Consider the following 24,674-nt stretch of genomic DNA (forward strand, 5'->3'; position numbering starts at 1 on the left):
CTAATTTTCTCATGTTTTAGTCATTTCTGACCCTCATGATAGCATTATTATTAGATAATTTGCCTTTCTCCCCTTTGTTACAGTTAAAGGGCATGACTCAGATATATCCTGCACATGGCTACATGAGATGGAGACTGTAGACCTTCCATTTTTCATTATGGAGCAATTTCTTCTAAATCAGTTAAGGTTTTAATGTTCGCCTTCACAAAAAATGAAGCGCAGTTTCACAAATGAATGTTCTTTATCCGTATCTTGGGGGAATTCTTTAATACTGTGCAGTTAATGAAACAATTCGGCAATACTTCTTCCAAAAATCATTGCTCCCTTATCTTCATCTGATCTAATAATCAAAACATATCCTCTAGTAACAAGACTTCTCTGATTTTAATTATCTTAACCCCTTGTCACCAGGAGTAAAGATTTCTCTGACAGCAAACCCACACACAAAAGGCCTTCAACTTCCCCAGATGAACAAATCTACCTCCCGCACCCCAAAGGAATGAGGTTAATTGAATCAAATACCTTCTCAGGGCTGTGTTTTTTGGGTGTTTTTTTTCCCCCCTAATGTATATAATTTTAGTCTCCAGTTGAAACTAAACAGGGATATAATTATTTGGAAAGCATTTTACAAAAAAGACCTGTCACATTGGCAATCTGACACTTTTGCTATGAGGAATCCTGACCCCTTAAGGAGTGGCAGCTAAGATACCTCAAGGAGTAAGTCCAAGCTCACGTGTACCTCCCATGGGCTTTTTCCTGCTTGCTTCTCCCTCTCCATCCCTCCATTTTTCCTTTCTTTGGCCACGTTTCCCAGCCTTGAGGTACTATAGTAAACATGATGGAGCTGGAATTGGTGTGCTGTTTGGCACTGTCCTGCTCCACTCTTAGCTCTTAGGAATTGCAGGTGTTTTTGCTGTGAACATTCAGTAGTAGGTCCTCGGTCTTTGAGACAAACATCCATGTATTTAGTGACAGTCACGTGGGGAGAGAACCTCTTCTGCAGGCAAAGGCTTCCCACTGACGCACTCTGACAGCACTGCCAGTAATTGGGTGTTCTGGGGAAATAATGAATTGGTTTGCTTTCCCTAGCATGTGGAAACTGTGTGTGTGTGTGTGTGTGTGTGTGTGTGTGTGTGTGTGTGTGTTGAGGATTGAACTCACAATCATTCTACCTCTGAGCTATACCCCTAGCCCTTTTTTCATTTATTTTTTATTTTTTTTATTTTTTTGGTGGTACTGGGGTTCCTGGAAGCCCTTCTACCTCCGGGCTATACTCCCAGACCTATTTTTACATTTTTATTTGGAAACAGGGTCTCCTAAGCCAGCGCATGCGGCTGGCTTCGAACCTGCGTGATCCTCCTGTCTCTGCCTCCCAAGTGCGGGGATTACAAGCGTGTGCCACCACACCCGGCCCCATTTTTTAAATTTATTATTGTTATTGTTTTGAAACAGGGTCTTACTAGGTTGCTAAAAATATCACGAAGTTTCTGAGGCTATCCTCAAGCCTGTGATCTTCCTATTCCTATCTCCCAGGTACTGGAATTACAGGCGTGCCTCACCACCCCGGTGCTGTCCATCTTTTTCCCACCAAGATTTCTTCCTTTCACATGGACAACTGACATGCCATTCTGGTGGTGGCATATGTACAAGTCTTTCTCTGCCAGGGTTCAGAAGAACTTCAAGTTCACAGTCAGCGTATCTCTGTCCACGTCTCATGGTGCATCCTCTATAACCTTTAAATAGATGTGGAAACAGGCTTTAAAGTGGGAGATGTTTCTTCTTGCCTGTGCTGACAAGTACTCAAGTGCAATGCCATTCATAGAGGATAATTCCATGTTCGTAATTAATGAAATAACCTGACTGCCATGACAAGGCTGCTATTTTTGATAATTCTCTGTTCCATGGTTTTCTGTCGGAACACTCTAATGTAGAGGCAGTATAATTAGGCAGTCACCTGCATTGTACTCACTATGGCATAGAAAATAATGCTACCAATAGCTTCAATTTAAAATGAGTATGTATAAGAAGGCTAGCTAAAAGAATGCCATTCTCCTTTTAGAAAAGTACATTTTCTAAAGGTGCCTTAAAGATCAGTACTTCACACTGGGTAGGTGGGCAGATGTGGAATCACCTGGGGGTCTTTATGCCAAACACACATTTCTGCCCACTCCCCCCTACCCCACATGAGGCTCTGATGGGTCCCACTGAGCCCCTAATGGGAGTCTAGTCTACTGTGTCCCTTGGGCATTGTAGCAATGTAAAAGTTGATACCCACTTCCTAGACGCATGCAGTGTGTTGACTTCCAGACGCATTACACATACCTCTGGAGCCTGCCTCTTGGGTCACATCAGGTCCTTTATCCAGCAATGTGGACCTGACACCTGCTGTTCCCACCTGTGTGCTCTGTATTCAGGCCACCCTCTGTGAACGTCTAACCAGCAGGTAGATGTATCAGTTTAGAAAGCCGTGGTGTCTGGGTCCTATTGGGCACTTGCCATGTGAGGGGGACAGGATGATGGCTATTGTCCACTAAGGATGGTCAGTCCAGGGTTGTCCCATGGCACACTTATTATACAGAGGTCCCTCCTCAGCCCTGCCACTCTGTGTGGGTGCCAGGACCCAGCCTTCATAAGAAAGAGCAACCCCTCCCCTGTGACCCTCACTCTCTGACCACCATCTGGCCTTGGGAGCAGAAGCATTCTTCTAACACATGCACAGTGCCCACCCCAGTGTTACAGAAGGTTCCAAGGAGGCTGGATGCTGTGTCACACGCCTGTAATCCTCGACACTCAAGAGGCTGAGGCAGCAGGATTACAAGTTGGAGGACTGGGCAACTTAACAAGACCCTGTCTCAAAATAAGAAATAAAATGGGTTGGAGATATAGCCCAGTGGAGCACCCTTGGGTTCAGTCCTCAGTGCAAAGAAAGAAAGAAAGAGGGGGGGGAGGGGGGAAGGAAGGAAGGAAGGAAGGAGGAAAGAAAGAGAGAAAGAGAGAAGGTTTCAGGAAGACTGGGACTTATTTACTCTCCTAGCATTAGGCTTCCCCAACAGCCACAGTATTAACAGATCCCAATTTTATATAACTTCTGCCTCTCCCCCAGAAATCCCAGAGACAGCTATTCTCATCTGGGGAGGTTCCCCATTCAGTAGAAAAGAAGGTGCATACTGCCTAGTCCTGGACCTCTGACGTGGAACAGGGGGCCCAAGCAAGGCTGAGGGGTCTCACAACCAACACCCCAACCTGTGCCTACACTGCTGAGAGCCCAGTTTTGCCTCTCTGCATCGCAGACATCACCCACCCTCACTGCAGCCCTGAACACATGGCCTCTCTATGGGTCTTTCTAACTTTGTATAAGATTGCTATCTTTTGCAAATTGAGTGCCTAATTTGCCACATGCCAAAATACTTGGCATTGTAAATTAAATATCCTTATGACTCAAGCCTGAGCCAGGATTTTAAGATGTTCAAGTAGAGATTTCTTTAGTGGTTGAACACCTCCTAGGTTCCTGGAACCATGGATGTCCTCAGCCCATAGTATGGATAGGATCATGGTGAGTGGTTTTTGGCAACTTCTATCAGCTTGTCTCTGTGTTCTCCCCACTATCCTTTGAAAGCCCATAGTTAGTTATGCCTCTCCCAAACTTACTTAGTTTCTTCCTCCCTTTCTTTTTTTGTATGCTTGTTTATTTGTTTACTGAGGATTGAATCCAGGGCATTCTCCCTCTAAAGTACACAGCCAGCTCAATTTTATTTCTTATTTGATTTGGAAGCAGGGTCTCATTAGGTTGCTGAGAGCCTCACTTAGTTGCCAAGGCTGGCTTTGAACCTGCAGTTCTCCTGTCTCAGCCTCCCAAGTACTGAAATTACCTGGGTCATCTTTCAAACAAGGGTCTTGATTTTGAGTACCCAGTAAGCCATACTCATCACCCAATTTTATGCATAGCTGGACACTGTCCCCTGACCATCTCTTACCTCTCGGGGGAAAGCCCCTTTGTATTTCTTGGACAGGTCTAGTGGGGTCATGTTCCAAGTTACCCATCATAAGTTGAAAGTATCATAAGTTGAAAAATGCATCTAACACACTTGACCTACCAGACAACACAGCTCAGCAACATAGTACACTGCAAGTTTTCAGCTGTGCGTCTGTGTGTGTGTGTCAATGTGTCTGTATGTGTGTGTCTGTGTGTTTGTGTGTGTCTGTGTGTATTTTCCGTGATCACATTGCTGCCTGGGAGTTTCGGCTCACTGCCACTGCCCGGCATTGTGAGAGAATATCATACTGCAAACTGCCAGCCTAGGAAGAAAGCCAAAATCAAAACTCAAAAGTACAGTTTCTACTCAACACATATAGCTTTTGAAACACTGCCGAAGTGTTTGTACTTTTTTCAGAAAGATAACCCAGTCCCCAGGTTTTGCATTCACGGCATTGGCTGTGGGCCACCTCTGCTGCCCATCAGTATTTAGCAGCTGGAGCTGATTCTGGGTGTATTTACTCCTCCATGGGTCTGCCACAGCCCCACATCACAAGACTTGCAGAAATGTTGGTAGTTGTTGCCCCTCTCACCCCCAGTGCAGTTTTGAGATGTGGTGTCCACATTTTTAAGGACACCACAGTGCCCTTAAAGGTCAGGACAAACTTTGTCTGGCAGTTTCTTCCAAGCTTTCATTCAACTTGCTTGCTTAAGACAAAAATGCCTTCAGGAAAAAAAAAAAAAAAAAAAAAAGGTATTGGGGGCTTCTTAATTAAGTTGCCCCACAGATATCAGAAATTTCAGCAGATATTGTTTAACGTTTGACATCTGCCATACCAGACTAAGATGAACAAATTGAAGTCCTAACACCCTTTAATCAGGGCCAACCTCAGGTCTTAAGAGAAACCCTATAGCCACAACTTATATAACAACCCCAGCACCAAGGGCCCAGAGCTACCTACATCCACACCAGCCCTCTGCTGTGCAGCCTTTGGGATACTTGCCACTATTCCCACTTTGCAGATGAGGAATCTGTTCACTTGCCCAAAGGCACCCAGCTTGTGACAGCCATTTGGACTTCAGCCTTCCCAACCTGGGCCACACCAGCTCTCGTTCCTCTTTCTGCCCTTCCTCACAGCATTCTGCCACAGTCTGGATGTGATCCAAAACATGTGTGTCCACCTCTTGTCTCAGCGAGTCCCACACTCTGCAGTAGGCTTTGCATCTCAGCTGCACTGCCGATACTGCTTCACGGGAGAGCTCTGGCACTTAAGCACTTACCACTATTGGACCATAGGGAAGAGAAGGAAATAATCACTTCTTTAGGAGCACCTTCTTAGAATCTTTTGCGGGAAAATGAATGCCTGCTACCCTCCCATTTGATTATGACTAAGAAAACCATTGTAATTCATAAAGTTGTCAAAAAAAAATCTTAAGGAACTAGGCAGAGCAATTGCATGCAATGGAAAATCCACATACAAGATATTGCTGGCAGAGGCAACCAAAGAAGATGGGCTGAGTTGATGTAGTTCACAGAGCACCTGCACCTGGATTCTTGAAGCAGTAGGTTGGTTCAGATTCAGATGAGTTTTGAGGCTGATGGACCTAACACATCTGTCCTCCCCAAACTCTAGAAATATTCCAAGTCAGCTTTAGGTGGTGGTCTTAGTTGTGGCTGATTAAGTAGAACTTGAAAGGACACCTGGAAACCATGTAGATAGGAGAGTCTGGCAACTCAGGAAGTGGAGTTTATTCACTGGGAAGCATGATGATTGCAGGCTCTACCCTGAGTCCCCATAGCTTATGCTGAGCTGCCCCTAAGGAGCTCCCTATGAGAAAGGCCAAAAGCAAACTAGTCCAAAAACCCCTTCATAGAAGGAAGCACTGTTGACTGCCCACTCTATGCCAACATCTCTTCCCAGCAAGAAAGCCTGGCCAGGCTGTGGGCAGGCAGCCACTTAAATACCCAGAGAGCTCAGACCATTCAGAAGTACCCAGGAGCATCATCACATTTTGGAAAGATACTGTCACACACACGCCCTGCACCTCAAGAAGACTTTGGGGGCCAGGGAGTCTCTATCAGGCAAGGCCTCCCTGCCAAACTCAGGCTCACTGTCTGGGATTTGGCTGACCACCCAGGGGAACAGGTCTTCACTCCTAGAATCACAAAATCCAGGGTCCAGGAGTGCAAACACTTTCTCCCTGATACCTGTGTGCCGACGCTCCACAGCAAAGGGCTGACACCTCTTGTTAGCAAGAGTTCCACCAGAGGTGTTGACAGCTAACGTACATGTCAACCAGCTGAGCACATTTTGTGAAAAGCCACACACTGCTTTTTAAATGCTAGGCATGCGTCTCTGCCTCAGTTTGCTATTTCCTGGTATTTTGTACAAGCTGGCATTTTTCTCTTTCTGCCTTAGTGAAAAGTTTTTCCTGAGTTTTCTTTCACTGAGTTTTTGCGTTTACACCCAGGTTGCTGTATATGTGTGAGTGCACACGTATGCATGCTCACAACCAGCCAGGCAAGAAGAGAGGAGGAGAAAAGATGGTGACACAACTGGTGCAGGCTTGCCTTCCCACTAGGGATGGTTGGATGTTTTACAGGAATGGTCATCAGTGAAGTCCCTCAGCCTAATTGCACACATGGCCACTAATAAAATATCTCTGTTTTCAGCAACTGGAAGAAAAACTCAAAGGCCAGGCCGACTATGAGGAGGTGAAGAAAGAACTGAAGTAAGTATAGAAGGACCTGTGGCCCTTCACGAGCTGGGCTCACCAGCACCATCTGTTAACAGGCTGTGCAGCATCAGGCAGCCTCCCTCCTTGCACTCCCATCTCCACACTCACCTTAAGTTCAGCCAGAGCTCTGGATCCCCAGCATTGTGGGTGACTTTGTGCATTTAAAGTATTCTGGCATGCACAGTCAGGGAAATACCTTTGCAGAGAGTATAAAGTGGCTTTTTTCTCAGGTACAAACTCCCCAAACAGAAGCAGAGCAGAGGAAGGAAATGCTTTACATTTGAAAATATGCATATGTCTTCACATCCCCAGGGCTCAGGCATGCCGGGCCTCCTTTCCCAGATTCCATCCCCCTCTTAGGGGCTACAGCCGAAAGCTGGTCACCTTCCAGTGCTGCGGACTACATCTGAAGATGTAGTCGCATCTTAGGCCCCAGTTCCCTCCCAGACCTTTTGCCTCACACTTCTCCCTCTGAGCCTGCTCTTGTTATCTGCAAGCCCCATCCTTCTTCTCATCCCCCAACCAGTCCATCATATTCCCAACTCACTGACCTCTCCCCTAACCTGGAGCCATGGTACAGATGCATACAGCTCCCCTTGGCCTTCTGCCAGGCTATCCCCAGCCTCCCCTTGGCCTTGCCCTTCATTTCTTGGTTGTCCAACACTGCAAGGGAAGTGGCCACAAAGTATCAACCAGCTCCCTGGTTCTCACCTGATATGTGGCCAGCTCAGGGCTGTTCAGGTCTCTTCCTTGGCCTCCCCTATCTCCTCTGCCCCCAGCCATACCCTGATTGACTTCTCTTCACAAATACACTAGGTCTGTGCTTTCTGGAAGGACAGGCTCCTTAGCTTCTGCTCTGTCTAAAATCCTGCCTTCTGTTCCTGGGCCCTCCACCTCATCTCTTCAGGTGACCCCTCTGCCCTTGCAAGCATCCCTTTCTTTCTGCCTTCTGCTATTCTGTCAGCCGCTATCTCTGTTAAAGATGTTTTTCGTTTCTTATTTTAAGACAAGCCTAAGCTGGGCATGGTGGCGCACGCTTGTAATCCTAGTACTTGGGAGGCTGAGACAGGAGGATTACAGGTTCATGGCCAGCCTCAGCTACATGTGAGGCCCTCTGCAACTTAGTGAGACCCTATTTTAAATAAAAAAGAATTTTAAAAATGGGGCTGGTTATGTAGCTCAGAGGTAGAAGGCCCCTAAGTTCAATTCCCAGTACCAAAAAAAAAAAGACAAGCCTACCCCTCACTGGCCATATTGGTCTTTGTATTAATTTCATTTAATTCCATTTCCTCAGGCCTCCTTAACCTTCTCTTGGTAATGACCTCCAGACGAGTAGACTCTGCTGGTTCCCTCAGTCTTTTTCCCCAGCATACTTCCTCACTACATATACATCCCCCCACCCCCGGCCTCTGCCAGCACCTCCTTGGTTGGATGCCCTAAGCCTTTCTGTGCTTCCGACTCCAGCAAGCTCTCTACCCCTACTCCCTACCATGTTTCTAGCTCAGGCATATGTTTTTACCTGGCTGATCTTCCATACCTGTCTCCTTTATCCCAGTCTTCCCTTCCTGTTATTATTCTTCTCCCTCAAAAAGAAAGAAATGTAGAAATGAGGCCTTCTGGTTTTGAGACAGAGAAAGTGTTATGAAAGCCTTGGCCCATCCCCCTCCTTCCAACCCTGGGATTCAGTCCTACACCCCCTCCTCTACTCTCACCTCCTTCCCTGGGAACAGAGGCTCCTATTCCACCTGCATCTGTGCCTGTTCACTCTGACTCAGCTGCAGGCTGGCCCTCATCTGCACCCCTAGTTGCCCACACTCTCCCCACAAAACCCCAGCCCCTTTCACCACATCTGTGCACCACAGCCTCTACCACCATATACATGTCTGAAAGTTCCACACAGGAGACTTTTCAACTGAAATATGTTTCTGGTCCCCTACTTCCTGATGATCCAATGCCCCTTAAACATATGCCTATGTCTCCATTCCATCCCTCCCTGTCCAGCTAGCTCCCACTCCCCAGAAAGGCATGCTGTCTTTCCCTTCTCAGCTCACCCAGACCCAGCCACCACAGTGGTCTGTTAAACATCCTGTTCCAACCCAATGAGATGCCTCTGCCAAGGATGCCCAGCAGGTTCTCTGTCACGACAGACCATTTGGAATTTTGTGGTGTGGTGGCCTACCTGCTTCATGGGGTACAAGTCAGAGCTGGTTCTGATTCTCCACCATGCTAGGCACATGAAAGGTGGTTAGCAAATCTTTATTGAATAAATGGAGAGATATTTGTATTTTTAGTGCAGAATGAGTATCCTGTATCCAAAATGCTTGAGACCAAGAATGTTTTGGACTTTGCACCCTAATGGAGATACCTTGGGCATGGGATCCAAGTCTAAGCACCAAATTCATTTATGTTTCATGTGCCCCTTCTACATGTAACTTGTAATTTTATGCAATGTTTTTTAGTACTTCTGTACATGAAAGTTTCACAGTATGGAGCTTTTCACTTGTGGCATTATGTCCACCCTCTTTTGGATTTTAGAGTCAGGATTCTCAGCCAGTATAAGATTATAGACTCACTTAGCTTTTCAATACATGATCCTAAAGAAGATATCAAGTCTGGCATGGTGGCGCATGCTTGTAATCCTAGCATTTGGGAGGGTGAGACAGGAGGATCGCGGTTCATGGACAGCCTCAGCTACTTAGTAAGGCCCTCTGCAACTCAGTGAGAACCTGTTTCAAAAAATAAAGAATAAAAAATAGGGCTAGGGGTGTAGCTCGGAGGCAGAATACCCCCTGGGTTTCATCCCCAATATCACAAAAATAAATAAATAAGATATCAAACAAGGGACAAGAATATAGTTGCAAACAAAGTGAACCCACTAAGGAAAGAGGTCTGCTCAGACAATTCATCTCCTCTCTTCTGTATGGCATGAAAAGGTCCAGAATTGTTCTATTATTTTCAGCAGCACAATATAAAGTTGCTTGGTTTCCTCATGTTAGCTCCTCCCCGTTCCTCGCTTTGTTAGCTACATGAAGGAGGATCATGATGCAGATGAACTAGAGAGGCTGATCTTTAACCCAACCAGCAATGTAGCCCTGGCTGAGCCTGACCTCCCAGGCACTGGGCCCTTTGCCTCTGACAGCATCATTACTTGTCATGGTATCTCGAAGACACTCCCATGAAGCTTAAAGGAGGACAAAAGTCTGACACCACAAGCGGCCACAGGAGTGCTGGAGAGTCAAGTTAACTCTGCGCCTCTAAACATCCCTGTGTATCCAGGTCAGCACAGGTCTTGTCACCTACATGGGATTAAAAGAAGCACTTGGCAGCTCCTTAAAGTCCCACAGACTTGCTTCCCCTTTTCTCCCTGGTGGTGGCAGGAAGAAGGGACTATCCACAGCAAAAAGAACTCAAAAACCAGTGGTTCCAGGATCCTGGCTGTACTCTGCTGCGGGCTAACTCAGTTTGTGTCAGTGCTGATGGGAACCTGTAGTGCAAATCCTCTCTGCCACACCTTCACTGCCAATGCTTCTCAGACCTGGGGCTGCAGAGGCCTGCCCTCACTCTTGAACTGCCATGCTGTGCGGTATCACTCTTTGCCTATTTCCCCTGATGCCAGAATGGATACCCATCCAGTTACCCAGAGCACATGGGCAATCACCAGGGGTGATGAGTTTCCCTCTTCCTGGCTTTCTCCAGAGAACTTTTTCATTCCCTTTAAGCTTCACAAATACATTTCACTTGCAACAATGTGATGTCTGTATTAAACTTTAAAATTATACTCTGAACAGACCTGGTGTGATTCCATATGGAATGATTTACATGCTGAGCAGAAAACTTTTGCTAGCCAACTGCTAGTTGAATACTAGTTATTCTAAAGACATTATCAGATTAAATTCCTGCCAGGGAAGTTGTTAAAGTTGTCAGTTCCTTAGCTCCTAGAGAGCAGGAAATTGTAACGTTAATGCTTATTAGCATGGTTGTATCAAAGGTATGAGTAGAAAATAACTGTTTTGTCTTATTCTTTCAGTATCCTGAAGTCCATGGAATTCACTCCGGCGGAGGGAGCTGGGACTCAGGTACACGCTCTCACTTTGCTCTCAGGGTTGGTGGAAGCAGCACTGCTGGTTGTGGCTGGCCCCTGGGCCTGCTTCCCCACATCTCTACCTTTACATAAGACCCCTCACAACAATGAGTCATTCTCCAAGAATACTTAAGCAAGTGAAAGAAAATGATCCTTAATTTAAAAGATAAAAATGTTTTCCAAACTGCTTACTCATTGCCACTGAAGTTATGATTTTGCTTGGACAGGTACTAAGAACATGGATAAAAAACAATTTCAAGGGCTGGGGGTACAATTCAGTAGTAGAAGACATGCTTAGCATGCCCAAAGTCCTGCGCTCAATCCCAGCACCAAGGGGGGAAATAATATTCCAGGTTGTACTGAAAACTAGCCACAAATAGACTGGCCTAGGAATGTTACATGTGTAGAAAGAACCTCAGTGGAGAAGGTAGGAGACAGGATGACAGCAGCACCCTGTCAACTGATAGCCAATTAATTCTCATCCTGAAGCTGGAGGATGCAGCAGTACGCGGCTATAATCTAAGGTACTCAGGAGACTGAGGCATGAGAATCTCTTGAGCCCAGAAGTTCAAGGCCAGCCTGGGCAGCATAATGAGACCTGTGTCTTATCTTAATTTTTTACTTAAATTTTAAGTGGGACATGGCACTTATAATCCCCATACTTGATAGGCTAAAACAGGAAGATGGCAGGTTGTAGCCAACCTCAGCAACTTGTGAAGCCCTCTGTAACTTAGTGAGACTCCATTTGAAGAAAAAAAAAAAGAATTAAAAAATAGAGTAGGGAGTGTAGCTCAGAGGTAGGATGCCCTTGGGTTCAATCCTCAGTACCACAAAAATAAAAAACTTTTTTTAATTTAAGAAATTAAAAATAAAACAATTTTAGATCATAAGTGAAATCTTGCCAGAGGGCAGCTGACATCTTCATGGCTGGCCAAAAAAAAGGTTTACAGTTACTTCCTGACAGAAGTGGGCTGTCTCTGCAGCCAATCCTTTGTCAAATGAGGCCTACCTACCTCTGACTGCCAATTTGAAGGCAAATAGAGAACAGTTGATTGTCTAAAAGCCAGGCAAGTCTAAGAAGAAAAATTGCCTCTACTGAAGTTAATTTCTTTTCAAAAAGCTTAAAAGTTTTCCTTGTGCCTGTTGACTATCCCTAGAAGAAACTGGCACTCTGCCGAGTGTCACAGACCACTTGGGTAGAGAAGTAAACAGACAGGGCACATGGGTGGCAGGATGGCCGGCCCTGAACTGAGCCCCACTCTGCCCCATCTAGGATGCGGCCAAGCCCCTGGAGGTGCTTCTGCTGGAGAAGAACCGCTCCCTGCAGTCCGAGAACGCTGCACTGCGCATCTCTAACAGCGACCTGAGCGGTAGGTGCACAGGGTGTCGCGTGTGGTGCTTGGTTTGCTTCCAGGGATTACGGAAGAAGAAGGTGAACCGTGAGTCTGAGCTCGTGCATGGCGGGTGCGCCACTGGTTGACAAGGACTTGACTAACCCTGAGTGTCGGGTGTCCCCCATCCTCAATGCTCAGCCTTACCCCGCAACAAGATGCGCGTTTCTGCGGAGGTCAGCTAGGGGCAGCGTTGCGGAGATCCCCGGAGGGACAACTTGAGGATATTGGGCTTTCTGATCTTTCTCTAGTTGTGCCGCGAATAGGCCAGGGGCAGAAGTGAACGCAGCATCTCTTGGGGCGTCTCCTGGGGCTGCTTAGAGGGGTTGCCCACCCTCCTAGGCTCAGTGGCGCTTTTCTTCCTTTGTCAGGTTTTCCTTGGGGACACGTCCCCCATCCTTAGCCTTTCTTTGCTCATCCCAAAGTGGTGGCGTCACTGACTGTGCTTCTGGTTTGGCAGCTGGTAAACATGTAAAGGTTCTGGGCTCCAATGACATTGCGTTCTTAACATGTGCGTGCCTTCGATCGTGTGGACTCGGTACGGTGCAGTCGCCTCAGAGCACGTGGTGTGAGCGACCCCATCGGTCCCAAAATGTCAGTGTTTGCTGCTCCTCAGGCAGGGCCCTCTGGTGATAGCTCAAATGCTAGAGGCCCCATGCGAGGCCCTCGACTTGTCAACTCTTTCCTGTGTGTGTTACCGGCTCCCTGTCACTCTAGCAGTTTGAACCTTTGTCCAGGGGATTCTCCAGGCTGCAACATACAAGAAAGGTGCAAACATGAATGCATGTGGCTTGTTTTGGGGGGCCTTGTTTGGCTGATTTACAAATTCAATCGAAAAACAAACCAACACACTCATTGGCCCTTGTAAAATCTGCACTTTTTTTTTCCCTTTTGTGGGGCAAACTTTGCATTCTGGTCTTGGTTTTTTTTCCCTTTTGAATCCCCCATAATGCATTCTGTTTGCCCTTCCTTGTAGGGTCAGCCAGGAGAAAAGGGAAAGACCAGCCTGAGAGTCGGCGCCCTGGACCCTTGCCGGCCTCCCCTCCTCCTCAGTTGCCCCGCAACACGGGGGAGCAGGCTTCCAATACTAATGGTACACACCAGTTCTCACCAGCGGGGTTAAGTCAAGACTTTTACAGCTCATCCCTGGCAAGCCCCAGCCTACCCCTGGCTTCTACAGGAAAATTTGCACTAAACTCTCTCCTCCAACGACAGCTAATGCAGTCCTTCTACTCCAAGGCCATGCAGGAAGCAGGAAGCACAAGCATGATTTTTTCAACAGGTCCATACAGCACAAACTCCATATCTTCCCAAAGTCCATTACAACAAAGCCCAGATGTAAATGGCATGGCCCCATCTCCCAGCCAGTCAGAAAGTGCTGGGAGCGTCTCCGAGGGCGAGGAGATAGACACTGCAGAAATTGCCCGGCAGGTCAAAGAGCAGCTGATCAAGCACAATATCGGACAGCGCATTTTCGGACATTATGTTTTGGGACTGTCTCAAGGGTCTGTGAGTGAGATTCTGGCCCGGCCGAAGCCATGGAATAAGCTGACTGTCCGCGGCAAGGAGCCCTTCCACAAGATGAAGCAGTTCCTCTCGGATGAGCAGAATATCTTGGCCCTTCGCAGTATACAAGGCAGACAAAGAGGTGAGAGACGCCCAGGAGTTGGCGCCAGCGTGAGCCTGTCACAAGGCTGTGTGTGTGTGTGTGTGTGTGTGTGTGTGTGTGTGTGTGTATGTGTGTGTGTTTGTGATGAAACATTTGTACATCACATCAGGTAAAATTCAGTCCAGTTTTATCATTTCCAGAGCTCAAGGGTCAATTGGCATGAGCTAAAGCCATTAAGATTTGGGAGAGCTGGCCTTGGAATCGCACTCAATACCTCACACTTAGTAAATTCAGTCTTCTCATTGCTATGCATTAAGTTGGAGGAAATTGCATTATACACAGTATCCCAGAGCATTTAGCATGCCTGGATCCGACTGGCCTGGGGTGCTGGCCTCATGCGAGGAGCAGCCCTGGAGTACCGTCCAGCCTACTGGCACAACAGTGATTGAGCCCAATCCTTAAACAGTGCCAGCCATATGGGGTGAGCCTATCAACATGCCTTTCTCCTCTTTACCCGTCCAAAAAGTATGTCATCTATGGTCACCTTACGTCATTTATGTCCCATTAGTAATTTTTATAGTGCATTAAGCAAAACATGACTGCCTTGAGTAAAATACATGAAAGGTTTATTCAAACATCTTTCCTACCCTATCCTCCATAATAAAAAAATCAATCACATCCATGATATAAAGAATCCCTCCCCTCTTTTAAGAACAGGGCATCCATGTGTTAATTCAATAGGGAAACAGAGAGGGAATTTGTTAACTGCATTTAAAACACCCTGAAATTTAGACTTAGAGAAGGGAAATGTTCCATACAGCATCAATTTGCACCAAGAATGCCGAGTGTTCTATGGTGATGTTAACTGAAATTGAATGTCTCTGGATGATTAATGTGAGCTTCGTTTCGGGGCTGGCGGGTGACTTGCTCAGAGGCAGCTCTCCTTTTCTTTGACCCTCTGGGCAGTGATGCTGCAGACTGCTACTTAGGCTTGTTGATGTCTTCTCGCAGGGTAGCAGTGGCCTCTGCAGGCTGGTCAGCCAGGAAAGGGCCTCTCAGTAGTTTCTAGTAGCTCCCAAGTTGCACAGGAAGCCCTGAGCCCTTTTCTTTAGCGACAGGCGGCTGAGATTTCATGTCACACAGCCATATCGTCGACGCCACCATTCCCCTGATTGTTTTGTTCTTACCACACTTGTTTTTCAACAGAGAATCCAGGCCAGAGCCTGAACAGACTATTTCAGGAAGTACCGAAACGAAGAAATGGGTCTGAAGGTATGTCGCAGGCAGGTGTTTTTCTTTGCAGTCAGTAACCTAGGAAGCAGCATGTCCTTAGCTGTGTATTTGGGTTAAAACTGTGCAGTGTCATTCTGGCCTGGAACCTGATGGAAAAACAGCTAGTAAGTATAAAACAAAACACGGGTTCAAGGACACCCAGTCCCTTCTTCCTGAGCTGCCTGTACTCTACTGAGCGCAGACCAAGTGACAAGCAATGTCCCTGAGATTAGTCCCCCAAGCACCATCCCAGCCCCCTCCAATTCCAATTCTGCTAGGCCCATTTTCTCAGAAGCAGGGGAAAGAATAACAGTTTTCTGCTCTGAGAAAAATCAGGTGACCGCATCAAACCAGATATTGCTGCTTCCTTAAACTTTTAAATCTGAAATACATCAAGAGTTCCACATAGTAGACAGATCCCAGTGAGATTGGTTCTCCTGTAAGAAACCCCACCATGCTCCTTGGAGCTGCATCTATCATGGGGCTTCATCCTGGTGGTATTGTTGTTTTTAAATGGTTTAATGTGGCGCTTCATATTCAGTAAGGTAGTAAACAATCAAAATGTATGGATGGCTTCCAGAAAAAACTGGGGCCAGCCCCTGGGCCATAGTCGCTCCAGGGTGTCTGCACGTGTGGCCGCTCCGCAGAGCACCACCACACGACTGAAAGAACATACTCTCGTCCTTCAGCAGGCTTCTCTCCTTCTTTGTAAATTTAAAAAAGACAGTTTGTAGACATAGATTTCTAAGTTCAGCCTTATGTCTCTTTACCTGGTACATCTGATGATTGATGGAGGATTGGCCTCAGCCTTTTGCCCTCCCAGTTTTTCTGGTTTGGGAAAAATAAACATACAGAGACTGAATATAGTCCCAAGCTGAAGCAATTGTTGGAGATGCTTTTAAAAGACTCATGAAAAGCATTGCCGTTGACTCTATCATCCTTTTTTTAATACCGCGTTAAATGATCTGTCCTCCCTGGTACCGCCCCATGGGCAGTGGCCAGCTCAGGTGAGAGTGAGCGCCTGCCCTGCTGGCAGAATAACAATTCCCACGAGGTGGGTTCGGCCAGACGCCTCCTGCACGGTGGCTCCATAAATGCTGCGAGGTCACACTCGCTGCAAGTACAAACCGATGAAAGGCCCCGCTGGCTTCCTTATTTCACCAGCCTCAAATCAGGGCCATTTATCAGAATGATGTCTACATACAGCACTGACTTTTCACTCTGAAGTTTGGATTTGATATCATCACTGTGACTTCTCCCCACAGGTAACATCACCACCCGGATCCGAGCCTCTGAGACTGGTTCTGACGAAGCAATCAAGTCCATCCTGGAACAAGCCAAGAGGGAACTCCAAGTGCAGAAAACTGGTATGGCCTCCACTTCCCCAACCCCTGTCTCCCAAACTTAATTAAAAGAATTGTCTTGAATTTTTTGGTCAGCTATAATTAACTTTTTTTAAAAACCATAATAAGCATCTATTTTCAAGCATTTAGCTATGTGCAGAGAGGAGTCTGTGATGTATCTTGCTAACAGTTACCTTTCTTTTTTTTTTTTTTTTTTTTTTTTTTTTTTTTTTTTTTTTTTGGTACTGGGGGTGGAACCCAGGGTTCTACCTCCAGACTATCCTCCCAGACCTATTTTATACTTTATTTGGAAACAGGGTCTCACTAAGTTTCTGAGAGCCTCACTAAGTAGCTGAGGCTGGCTTTGAACCTGTGTGATCCTCCTGTCTCAAGCCTCCCAAGCACTGAGATTACAATGGTGCGCCACCACGCCCGGCTCTTTATCTTTTATTTTGAAATAGGGTCTTTACTAATTTTTTTTTAATGTGGTACTAGAGATTGAACTTAAGGTCTTTCTACCTATACGCAACATCCCCAGCCCTTATTTTTTATTTTGAAACAGCTTTTTAAGCCGGGCGCACTTAGGTTTTATTGTTTTGCTTTGTTTTTTTGGTGGTACTGGGGTTCCTGGAAACCCTTCTACTTCTGGGCTACACTCCCAGACCTATTTTTATACTTTTTTATTTGGAAACAGGGTCTCTTAAGCCAGCGCCATCCTCCTTTCTCCGCCTCCCAAGCACGGGGATTACAAGTGTGCGCCACCACGCCCGGCCCGGGCACACTTTTTTTTTTTTTTGGTGGTACTGGGGTTGGAACCCAGAGGCTTTCTACCTCCAGTCTATACTCCCAGACCTTTTTTATTTGGAAACAGGGTTTCACTAAGTTGCTGAAAGCCTCACTAAGTAGCTGAGGCTGGCTTCAAACTTGCGCGATCCTCCTGTCTCAGCCTCCCAAGTGCAGGCATTACAAGCATGCACCACCATGCCCGGCTCTCTGGGCACAGTTTTAATCCCAGTACTTGGGAGGCTGAGTCAGGAAAGTCGCAGGTTCGAGGACAGCCTCAGCAAGTAGTAAGACTCATCATCCCAGCAAGACCCTGTTTCAAAATAAATAAGATGGAGGTATATCTTGGAGGTAGAGTACCTTTGGATTCAATCCCAATCACTACAAAAATTAAAAAACCAGAGCCTCACTATTTTGCTAAGGCTAACCTCAAACCTATGATTTTTGTGACTCAACCTCCCAAGTATTGGGATTTCATGGGGTTTTTTTTGTATGGTTGGTTGGTTGGGGGGTTTTTTGTGTTTTTTTGTTTTGTTTTGTTTTGTTTTTTGCGAGTGTGAGGATGGAACCCAGGGGCATTTGACCTCCGAACTACACCCCCGCCCTGTTTTTTATTCTTTATTTTGAAACCGGGTCTCACTGAGTTGCAGAGGGTCTCACTTAGTAGCTGAGGCTGTCTGCAAACCGCAATCCTCCGGTCTCAGCCTCCCAAATGCTGGGATTACAAGCGTGCACCACCACGCCCGGCTGGGATTTCATGGTTATGACACCACACTAGCTACCATTCTTCTCTTAATGTCATTCATTGGCACTGACTCAAAAATGTCCTTCTGCGTGGTAGAGCATGCTTGTAATCTCAGCATTTGGGAGGCTGAGACTGGAGGATCACGGTTCACGGACAGCCTCTACTTAATGAGGCCCTCCACAACTTAGTGAGACCCTGTTTCAAAAAATAAAGAATAAAAAATAGGGCAGGGGTATAGCTCAGAAGTCAAATGCCTCTAGGTTCCATCCCCAAACCCGCCAAAAAAAAAAAAAAAAAAAAATGTCCTCCTAGTTTAGAAACTCCTTGAATTAGCAGGTAGTTTTATTAAAGATTTGTGTGTGTGTGTGGTACTGGGGTTTGAACCCAAGAACATTCTGCCTCCAAGCTATACCCACAACCCTATTTTTTTATTCTTTATTTTGAAGCAGGGTATCACTAAGGTGCAGAGGGCCTCACTAGGTAGCTGAAGGCTGGCCATGAAGTTGCAATCCTGCTATATCACCCTTGAAAATACTGGGATTATAAGCATGCACTACCATGTCGGGCTCAAAGATCCTTTTTTAAATCCAGTGCAGGCTTTTGTTAGTGGGTTATAATAATACTCAACCAAATGCGACTGTAAAAGAATGGGCAAAAAATAAGCCCTAACAATTGTGTGATGGACCTGAATGTTGCCAGGAAGGAGCAGATAGCCTCTAGGGGTAGCTGTCCAACCCAGAATCTGAGCCCCTGGAGAGCCACATTTTCTGAAAGGACAGAACCTCTGCTTCGGCTTTTCTCTGGTTGAACTTTGATTATTAGGGAAGGGCGCCATGCTGCAGATCACACCTGTGAGGAAGGGCACTGAATTGAGGTTCAGCCTGCTCCATTCCAACGAAGCCCTGCTCTGCAGGCCCCCGCAGGCCTAGTCACTCCTGCCTGGTCTGGCAGCATGACAGCTGAGAATAGACCACCTGCTGGCTACTCACTTGATCCTCCCCTCTAGATAGTGGGCCTGAGCTGGGCATCTCCCCTACCTCACCCTGCTCAAACTGAATGTTTAAGACCTGGAGGATGGGTTTTGTCATCCTGTTATTCTTGGTTATCCATCTCAGCCTCAGAGTTCAAATAATTTGCCCAAAGTCATGAGATGGTAGGCTACATGGAAACCCCAGTCTCCCAACTCTAGTGCTAGCACTTGCCTCTCTGTTGCATCTGAAGATCCTTCTCCTGAAGGTCCCAGCAAGGTAGGACGTTGTCCTGGAGGGTCTCAGCCTGACAGCAAATGGAACCTTCGATCCAGTCTGGATATTGTACCGCCCCCCATCCCCCGAGTCAGAGTCAAGCCGCCTCCTAGTGGTCCAACAGCCAGAGCTCTTAGCAGTGCAGCCCTGGTGGAAACTCAGACAGGGAAAGCCCACTGTGAGGTGGAATACCCTTCACCACTCATTTCTTCCTCGAGCCGTGGTTCCTTCATCTGCAACACCATGAGCTGCCCAAGGTGGAGAAAAGAAGGCCCTCTCTTAGGTAGAAAGGTTCTTGAGGAAAACTGACTGGTAATGAGAGTGGTAAGTGCCTGTAATCCCAGCTACTCAGGAAGCTGAGGCAGGGGATCAAAAATTTAAAAACCAGCCCAGTCAACTTAGTGAGAACCTTTCTCAAAAAATTTTTAAAAATCTTCAAAGGGAGTGCAGAAGGTGTAGTTCAGCAGTAGAGTGTTTGCCTTTAGCATATGCTAGGCCGTGAGTTCAATCATCAGAACCAGGCAAAAAAAGTTGTCATTGTTATTTTTGGCATTGGAAGTTTTAGTCTTCTTTTAACATATATGAAGTAGAGTAGATGAAGAGCCATCTGATGGGAGTGAAGGCATGTGATTTGACTCCCAAATGTCAAAGCCAGGACCTCCTGAAGGAGCACTATGCCCAGTAGTTCTCAGCCACGGCCTGGCCAAGTGCATCTTAATAAGCCCTAGTTCATCATTGATCAGTCTGTCAGCTGTCCCACACATACAGGTGCAAATTCTGAGTTCCTCTGACTTCTCTGGACCACAGAGTCCCAGGTTCCTGGGCTAAGGCCTCCTCTGGAACTCCACTGGCCCTACCCTCCCCTGCCCTTCAGTAAGGCTCTCTGATGCTGGCCACACCACAGGCATCGCCGGGACAGAATGAGCTTGCCCAAATTTAGCCACTGATCACCAGGAGACTATGGTCTCTTGTTATAGTTATTAACAGGAGTCATGCTTCCAAAGTTCAGAAATGCAGGAGTTGTGGGATGTAGCACAGTAGAACTAATGTTGAGTTTAAAATTCTCCAAGAAAGCCAGGCGTGGTGGCGCATACTTATAATCCCAGCATTTGGGAGGCTAAGACAGGAGGATTGCAGTTGCAGCCAGCCTCAGCTACTTAGGCCCTTTGAAACTCAGTCAAACCCTGTCTCAAAAAAGAATAAAAATAGGGCTAGGGGTGTAGCTTGGAGTTAGAATGCCCCTGGGTTTCATCCCCAGAACTGCCCAAAAAAGTGCTGGGATTACAAGTGTGTGCCACCACGCCCTGCCCCAGTCCTTTTTTTTTTTTTTTTTTTTGGTGGTGGTGGTGGTACTGGGGATGGAACCCTTCTACCTCCAGGATATACTCCCAGACCTATTTTATATTTTTTATTTGGAAACAGGGTCTCTTAAGCCAGAGAGGCTGGTTTTGAACCTGCGCAGTCCTCCTGTCTCCACCTCCCAAGCGCGGGGATTACAAGTGTACACCACCACGCCCGCTTATTCTTTATTTTGAAATAGGGTCTTACTAAGTTGCAGAGAGTCTCACTAAGTAGCTGAGGCTGGCGGCAAACTTGTGATCCTCCTGTCTTGGCCTCCCAAGTACTAGATTTACAAGAGTGCACCACCACTCCCAGCATGTCCAAAAGATTTGATTCACATTTTCCTTTAATTAAAACTGGTTACCTTTTTTTAAGTGATTCATAGTTTCCATTTATTATAAGAAGGGACTCATATTAGTCTATTTCTTTTGTGTGTGTGTTTATGTGGTACTGGGGGTGGAACCCAGGGGCTTTTCTACCTCCAGGCTATACACCCAGACCTATTTTATACTTTATTTGTTTTTTTTTAATTTATTTATTTATTTTTATTGGTGCACTGTATTCATACATCATAGTAGGATACATACTTTTGTAGACATACATGCACACTTTTCCCAGTCAGCCCCTACCCAATCCCCACCCCATTCTCTCCCCATCCCTCCCTCCAGTGCTTGGCTTAGTAGTTGACATCTAGTATTATGGCAATTTATCTAAAATTAAAAATGATAATCTCACATAACAGTTTCATTTGTCTGATACCAAGCTTTTGATGACTTAAAGATAACATTTCAATATTTCTTTTTGCTTTCTTTCTTACCAGAGAATATCTTTTTTCTATTTTTTAGGTGAAACTATCATATATTTATATATTTATTTTTCAGAAAAAAATCTATCCTAATATGGAATATGGACTCTAGGTACCCAAAACGATCTTGAAAAAGAACAAAGCTAGAAGATATATATTTTCTGATTTCAAACCATATAAAGCTACAATAATTGAAACAGTGTAGTACTATTCTAAAGGCAGATATATAAACCATTGGAGTTAAATAAAAGCTTAGAGCTAAATTCTTCCCTATATTGTCAAGTTATTTTTGACAAGGTTTACACGAACATTTGGTGGTGGAAATATTAATCTTTTAACTAAATATTGTTAAAAAATAATAATTACATGGAAAATAATAAAATTGGACCCTTACCTAATCCCATATACAAATATTAACTCAAAATAGATAATAGACCTAAATATAAATCTTAAGACTATAAACTTTTAGGGGAAAATCTGGGTCATTAAACCTCACAACATTGAAATTGGCAGTGATTTCTTGGTTATGATTTCAATGGCACAGGCAACAGAGGAGTATACAAACTCCCTAAAAAATAAAAAAAAAATTGTATATCCAAAGACGATGTAAACAGAGTTAACAGTTACTAATAGAATGGGATAAAATATTTCCAAATGCTATATCTGAAGGTATATTAATATTCCAACTAGAAATCCTAAAAATTAGCAACAATAAAAGCAAACAATACAATTTAGAGATAGGTAAAAGACTAACATAAATAATGAATCTCCACAGATAACCAATCTTAGTTGTCTGTTGGATGGAAAATCTTGTTTCTCTAGTTCTGGAGTGTGTTACCTATTTCTTCTTTGTAGTTAATCTCTTTGAGTATTTTCTCTAGTGCTGGTTTTGAAGACATAAATTCCTTCAGTTTCTGTTTGTCGTGGAAGCTTCTTATTTTTCCATCTAATTTGATAGAAAGTTTTGCTGGGTAGGAAATTTTTGGCTGGAAGTTGTTTTCTTTCAGAGTTTGGAATATGTTACTCCAAGCCCTTCTGGCTCTCATAACTTGGTTTGGGAAGTCTGGAGTGATTCTAATTGGTTTGCCTCTGAATGTCACTTGGCCCTTTGCTTTTGTTGCCTTTAAGATTCTCTGCTTGGCTTCCACATTGGTCATTTTGACAATTATGTGGCGTGGGGATCCTCTTCTCCAATCCTGTCTGAAGGGAGTTCTATAAGTTTCCTGGACCTGTGTATCGACCTCTTGCTCTATGTCTGGAAAATTTTCTGCTATTACTTCCTTGAAGAGATTGTTGATCCCTTTGGTTTCACTTTCTTTTCCCTCCTCTATTCCAATTATTCTTAGGTTAGCTCTCTTAAAATGGGCCCATATTTCTTCAATATCAGATTCCTGCTGTCGGATATTTTTTTCTAGATTAGAAACTATGCGTTCATTTTTGGATTGCTCATCTTCTAAGAGCGAGATTCTGTTCTCCGTGTGTTCTAATCGGTTGTTTGTGCTTTGAATTGAGGCCTTTACTTCATTAATTGCATCCTTTATCTCTTTTTGGCTCTCTCTGAGTTCTTTTCGAAGCACCTCTATTATTTCTACAGTTATTTTCCTGATTTGATCTTCTAGAAATCTCTGATTTTCTGTTTTATCGGGTTCTGATGTTGTGGGGTTGTGGGCATTCATTGCTCCAGTATTATTCCTCTTTCCCATGATTTGGGAAGTTTGTGCCTTCTCTGGGTTCTTCCCTTGGGTCACTATGACTTCACTTAAGGTGTTCTGGATCTCGAGTCAGTAGTATCTCAGACCCCACTACTCCTTTACTGGGTTTTATCACAGAGTCTCCGACCCAGAGAGTCGATAGAGGCTGCTTTAGACTGTGGGGGGTGCCAGGTTGCACGTTCTCCTATGGTGTGATATCTCTGCCACCACCCCTCCCCCACTGGGTCAAGTCCCAGGGAGTACAGTACTGGGATTTCTCCTCTGTGGCCCTCAATTTGACTCACTGTTCTTGAGTACGCAGATGTAGCTGTACTGGCCTCGCTGAATTCGGTGCTGCTGCCGCCGGTGGCAATATGGCGCCGCTGCTATGCCCTCGGCTGTGGGGCTGGTGTTTTTCTTCTTGGTTTTGATTTCCACTCTGAATCCCTGCAGCGTGTGCTGAGCTCGGCCACTGGGAGCTTTAGATGCTCTCTACGTGGAGAAATCCCGCCTGGCTGTTCCGCAGTGGCTCACCTCGGCTTGCTGTAGCCGTCCCATGAATTCGCCGGTGCCGCCGGCAGTATGGCGCTGCTGCCGCGTCTGCCGCGTCCTCGGGCGTGAGGCCGGTTATCTCCTCTGTGGCTCTGTTCTCAGTCCGCTTTCTCTCTGGAGCCTGGTGATTTTTTGTTTCACTGATGATGGTGTTTTCTGGCTATGAAAGGCGCTGATTTTGTGGTAATGGAGATTGGTTGTTAGCGGGGCTCTTAAGCCCCGCTCTTCTCTGTCGCCATCTTCCCGGAAGTCTCTTATACTTTATTTGGATACAAGGTCTCACTAAGTTGCTGAGAGCCTCACTAGGTAGCTGAGGATGGCCTTGAACCTGTGTGATCCTCCTGTCTTTGCCTCCAAGCGCTGGGATTACAAACATGTGCCACCATGCCCGGCAGTCTATTTCTACAAACCTATAAAGGATGTTACCTTATTTCCTAGCTAGATAAGGACTGTATCAAGTAGATATGGAATTTCGTCATGCATTATGGGCATCAGTTGGCTACTCGTGTTTCTTTCATTTGATCTATTACTATCACTCCTGAATAGCCATCCTTGCATTCCCAACATCAGTACTACTGATCCTAAGGTGTTGTTTTAAGGCCTTAGTTAATACCATTGGTTTAATACATTATTTGAAAGTTTTGTTTTGATTGTTCTATAGCTCTGTGTGCCTTTCTCTATGCTTTTATTCTTTCAACATAAATATGAGTACCTACTATGTATCAGGAACAATGTTAGAGATTTTAGGATCAAGAATATGATAGAATCAACAGAAAAGCTTACCATAATTTATTCATTAAAGTCATGAATTCAGAATGAATTCAGATAAACAATAATAAAATAAAACTTCCCAGGAAAGGAAGTTCATAAGGGCATGACCCTGAGCATTTCCATGCCTCCCCCCGGGTCACACTCTGATAAGAAATTCATCTGGTGTGTGATAGGCCAGAGGCCCATCTAACAGAAGTGTCTGTCCTCTGTGCTTGCTGCTCAGACAAGATGCATAGATGTTTCATTGATGGGAAAACAGCACAGCATGTTTCTCCCAGATAATCTCTGCCAAGCAGTAGGTCAAGGTACAGTGGAGCACAGAGCCACAGAGGAC

General features: G+C 45.5%; 1 protein-coding gene across 17 annotated transcripts in view; it reads left to right on the forward strand.

Moving 5' to 3' along the window:
• Window positions 1-24,674, forward strand: part of CUX1 (cut like homeobox 1) — a gene marked incomplete at both ends in the record, with an annotated part of 398,444 nt that overhangs the window by 306,160 nt on the left and 67,610 nt on the right. For 9 of the 17 annotated variants that reach the window (XM_080702661.1, XM_080702646.1, XM_080702647.1 and 6 more), the window contains 3 exons: window positions 6,648-6,706; window positions 10,740-10,788; window positions 12,067-12,163. In XM_080702661.1, coding sequence (XP_080558787.1) covers window positions 6,648-6,706; window positions 10,740-10,788; window positions 12,067-12,163 — 205 coding nt within the window. Of the gene's footprint in view, window positions 1-6,647; window positions 6,707-10,739; window positions 10,789-12,066; window positions 12,164-13,160; window positions 13,833-14,999; window positions 15,066-16,330; window positions 16,433-24,674 lie in introns of all 17 variants that reach the window. The other 8 variants (XM_080702654.1, XM_080702655.1, XM_080702645.1 and 5 more) reach the window with 4 other exon arrangements.

The sequence above is a fragment of the Muscardinus avellanarius genome, assembly GCF_963383645.1.
Source record: "Muscardinus avellanarius genome assembly, chromosome: 10".
NCBI lineage: Eukaryota > Metazoa > Chordata > Mammalia > Rodentia > Gliridae > Muscardinus > Muscardinus avellanarius.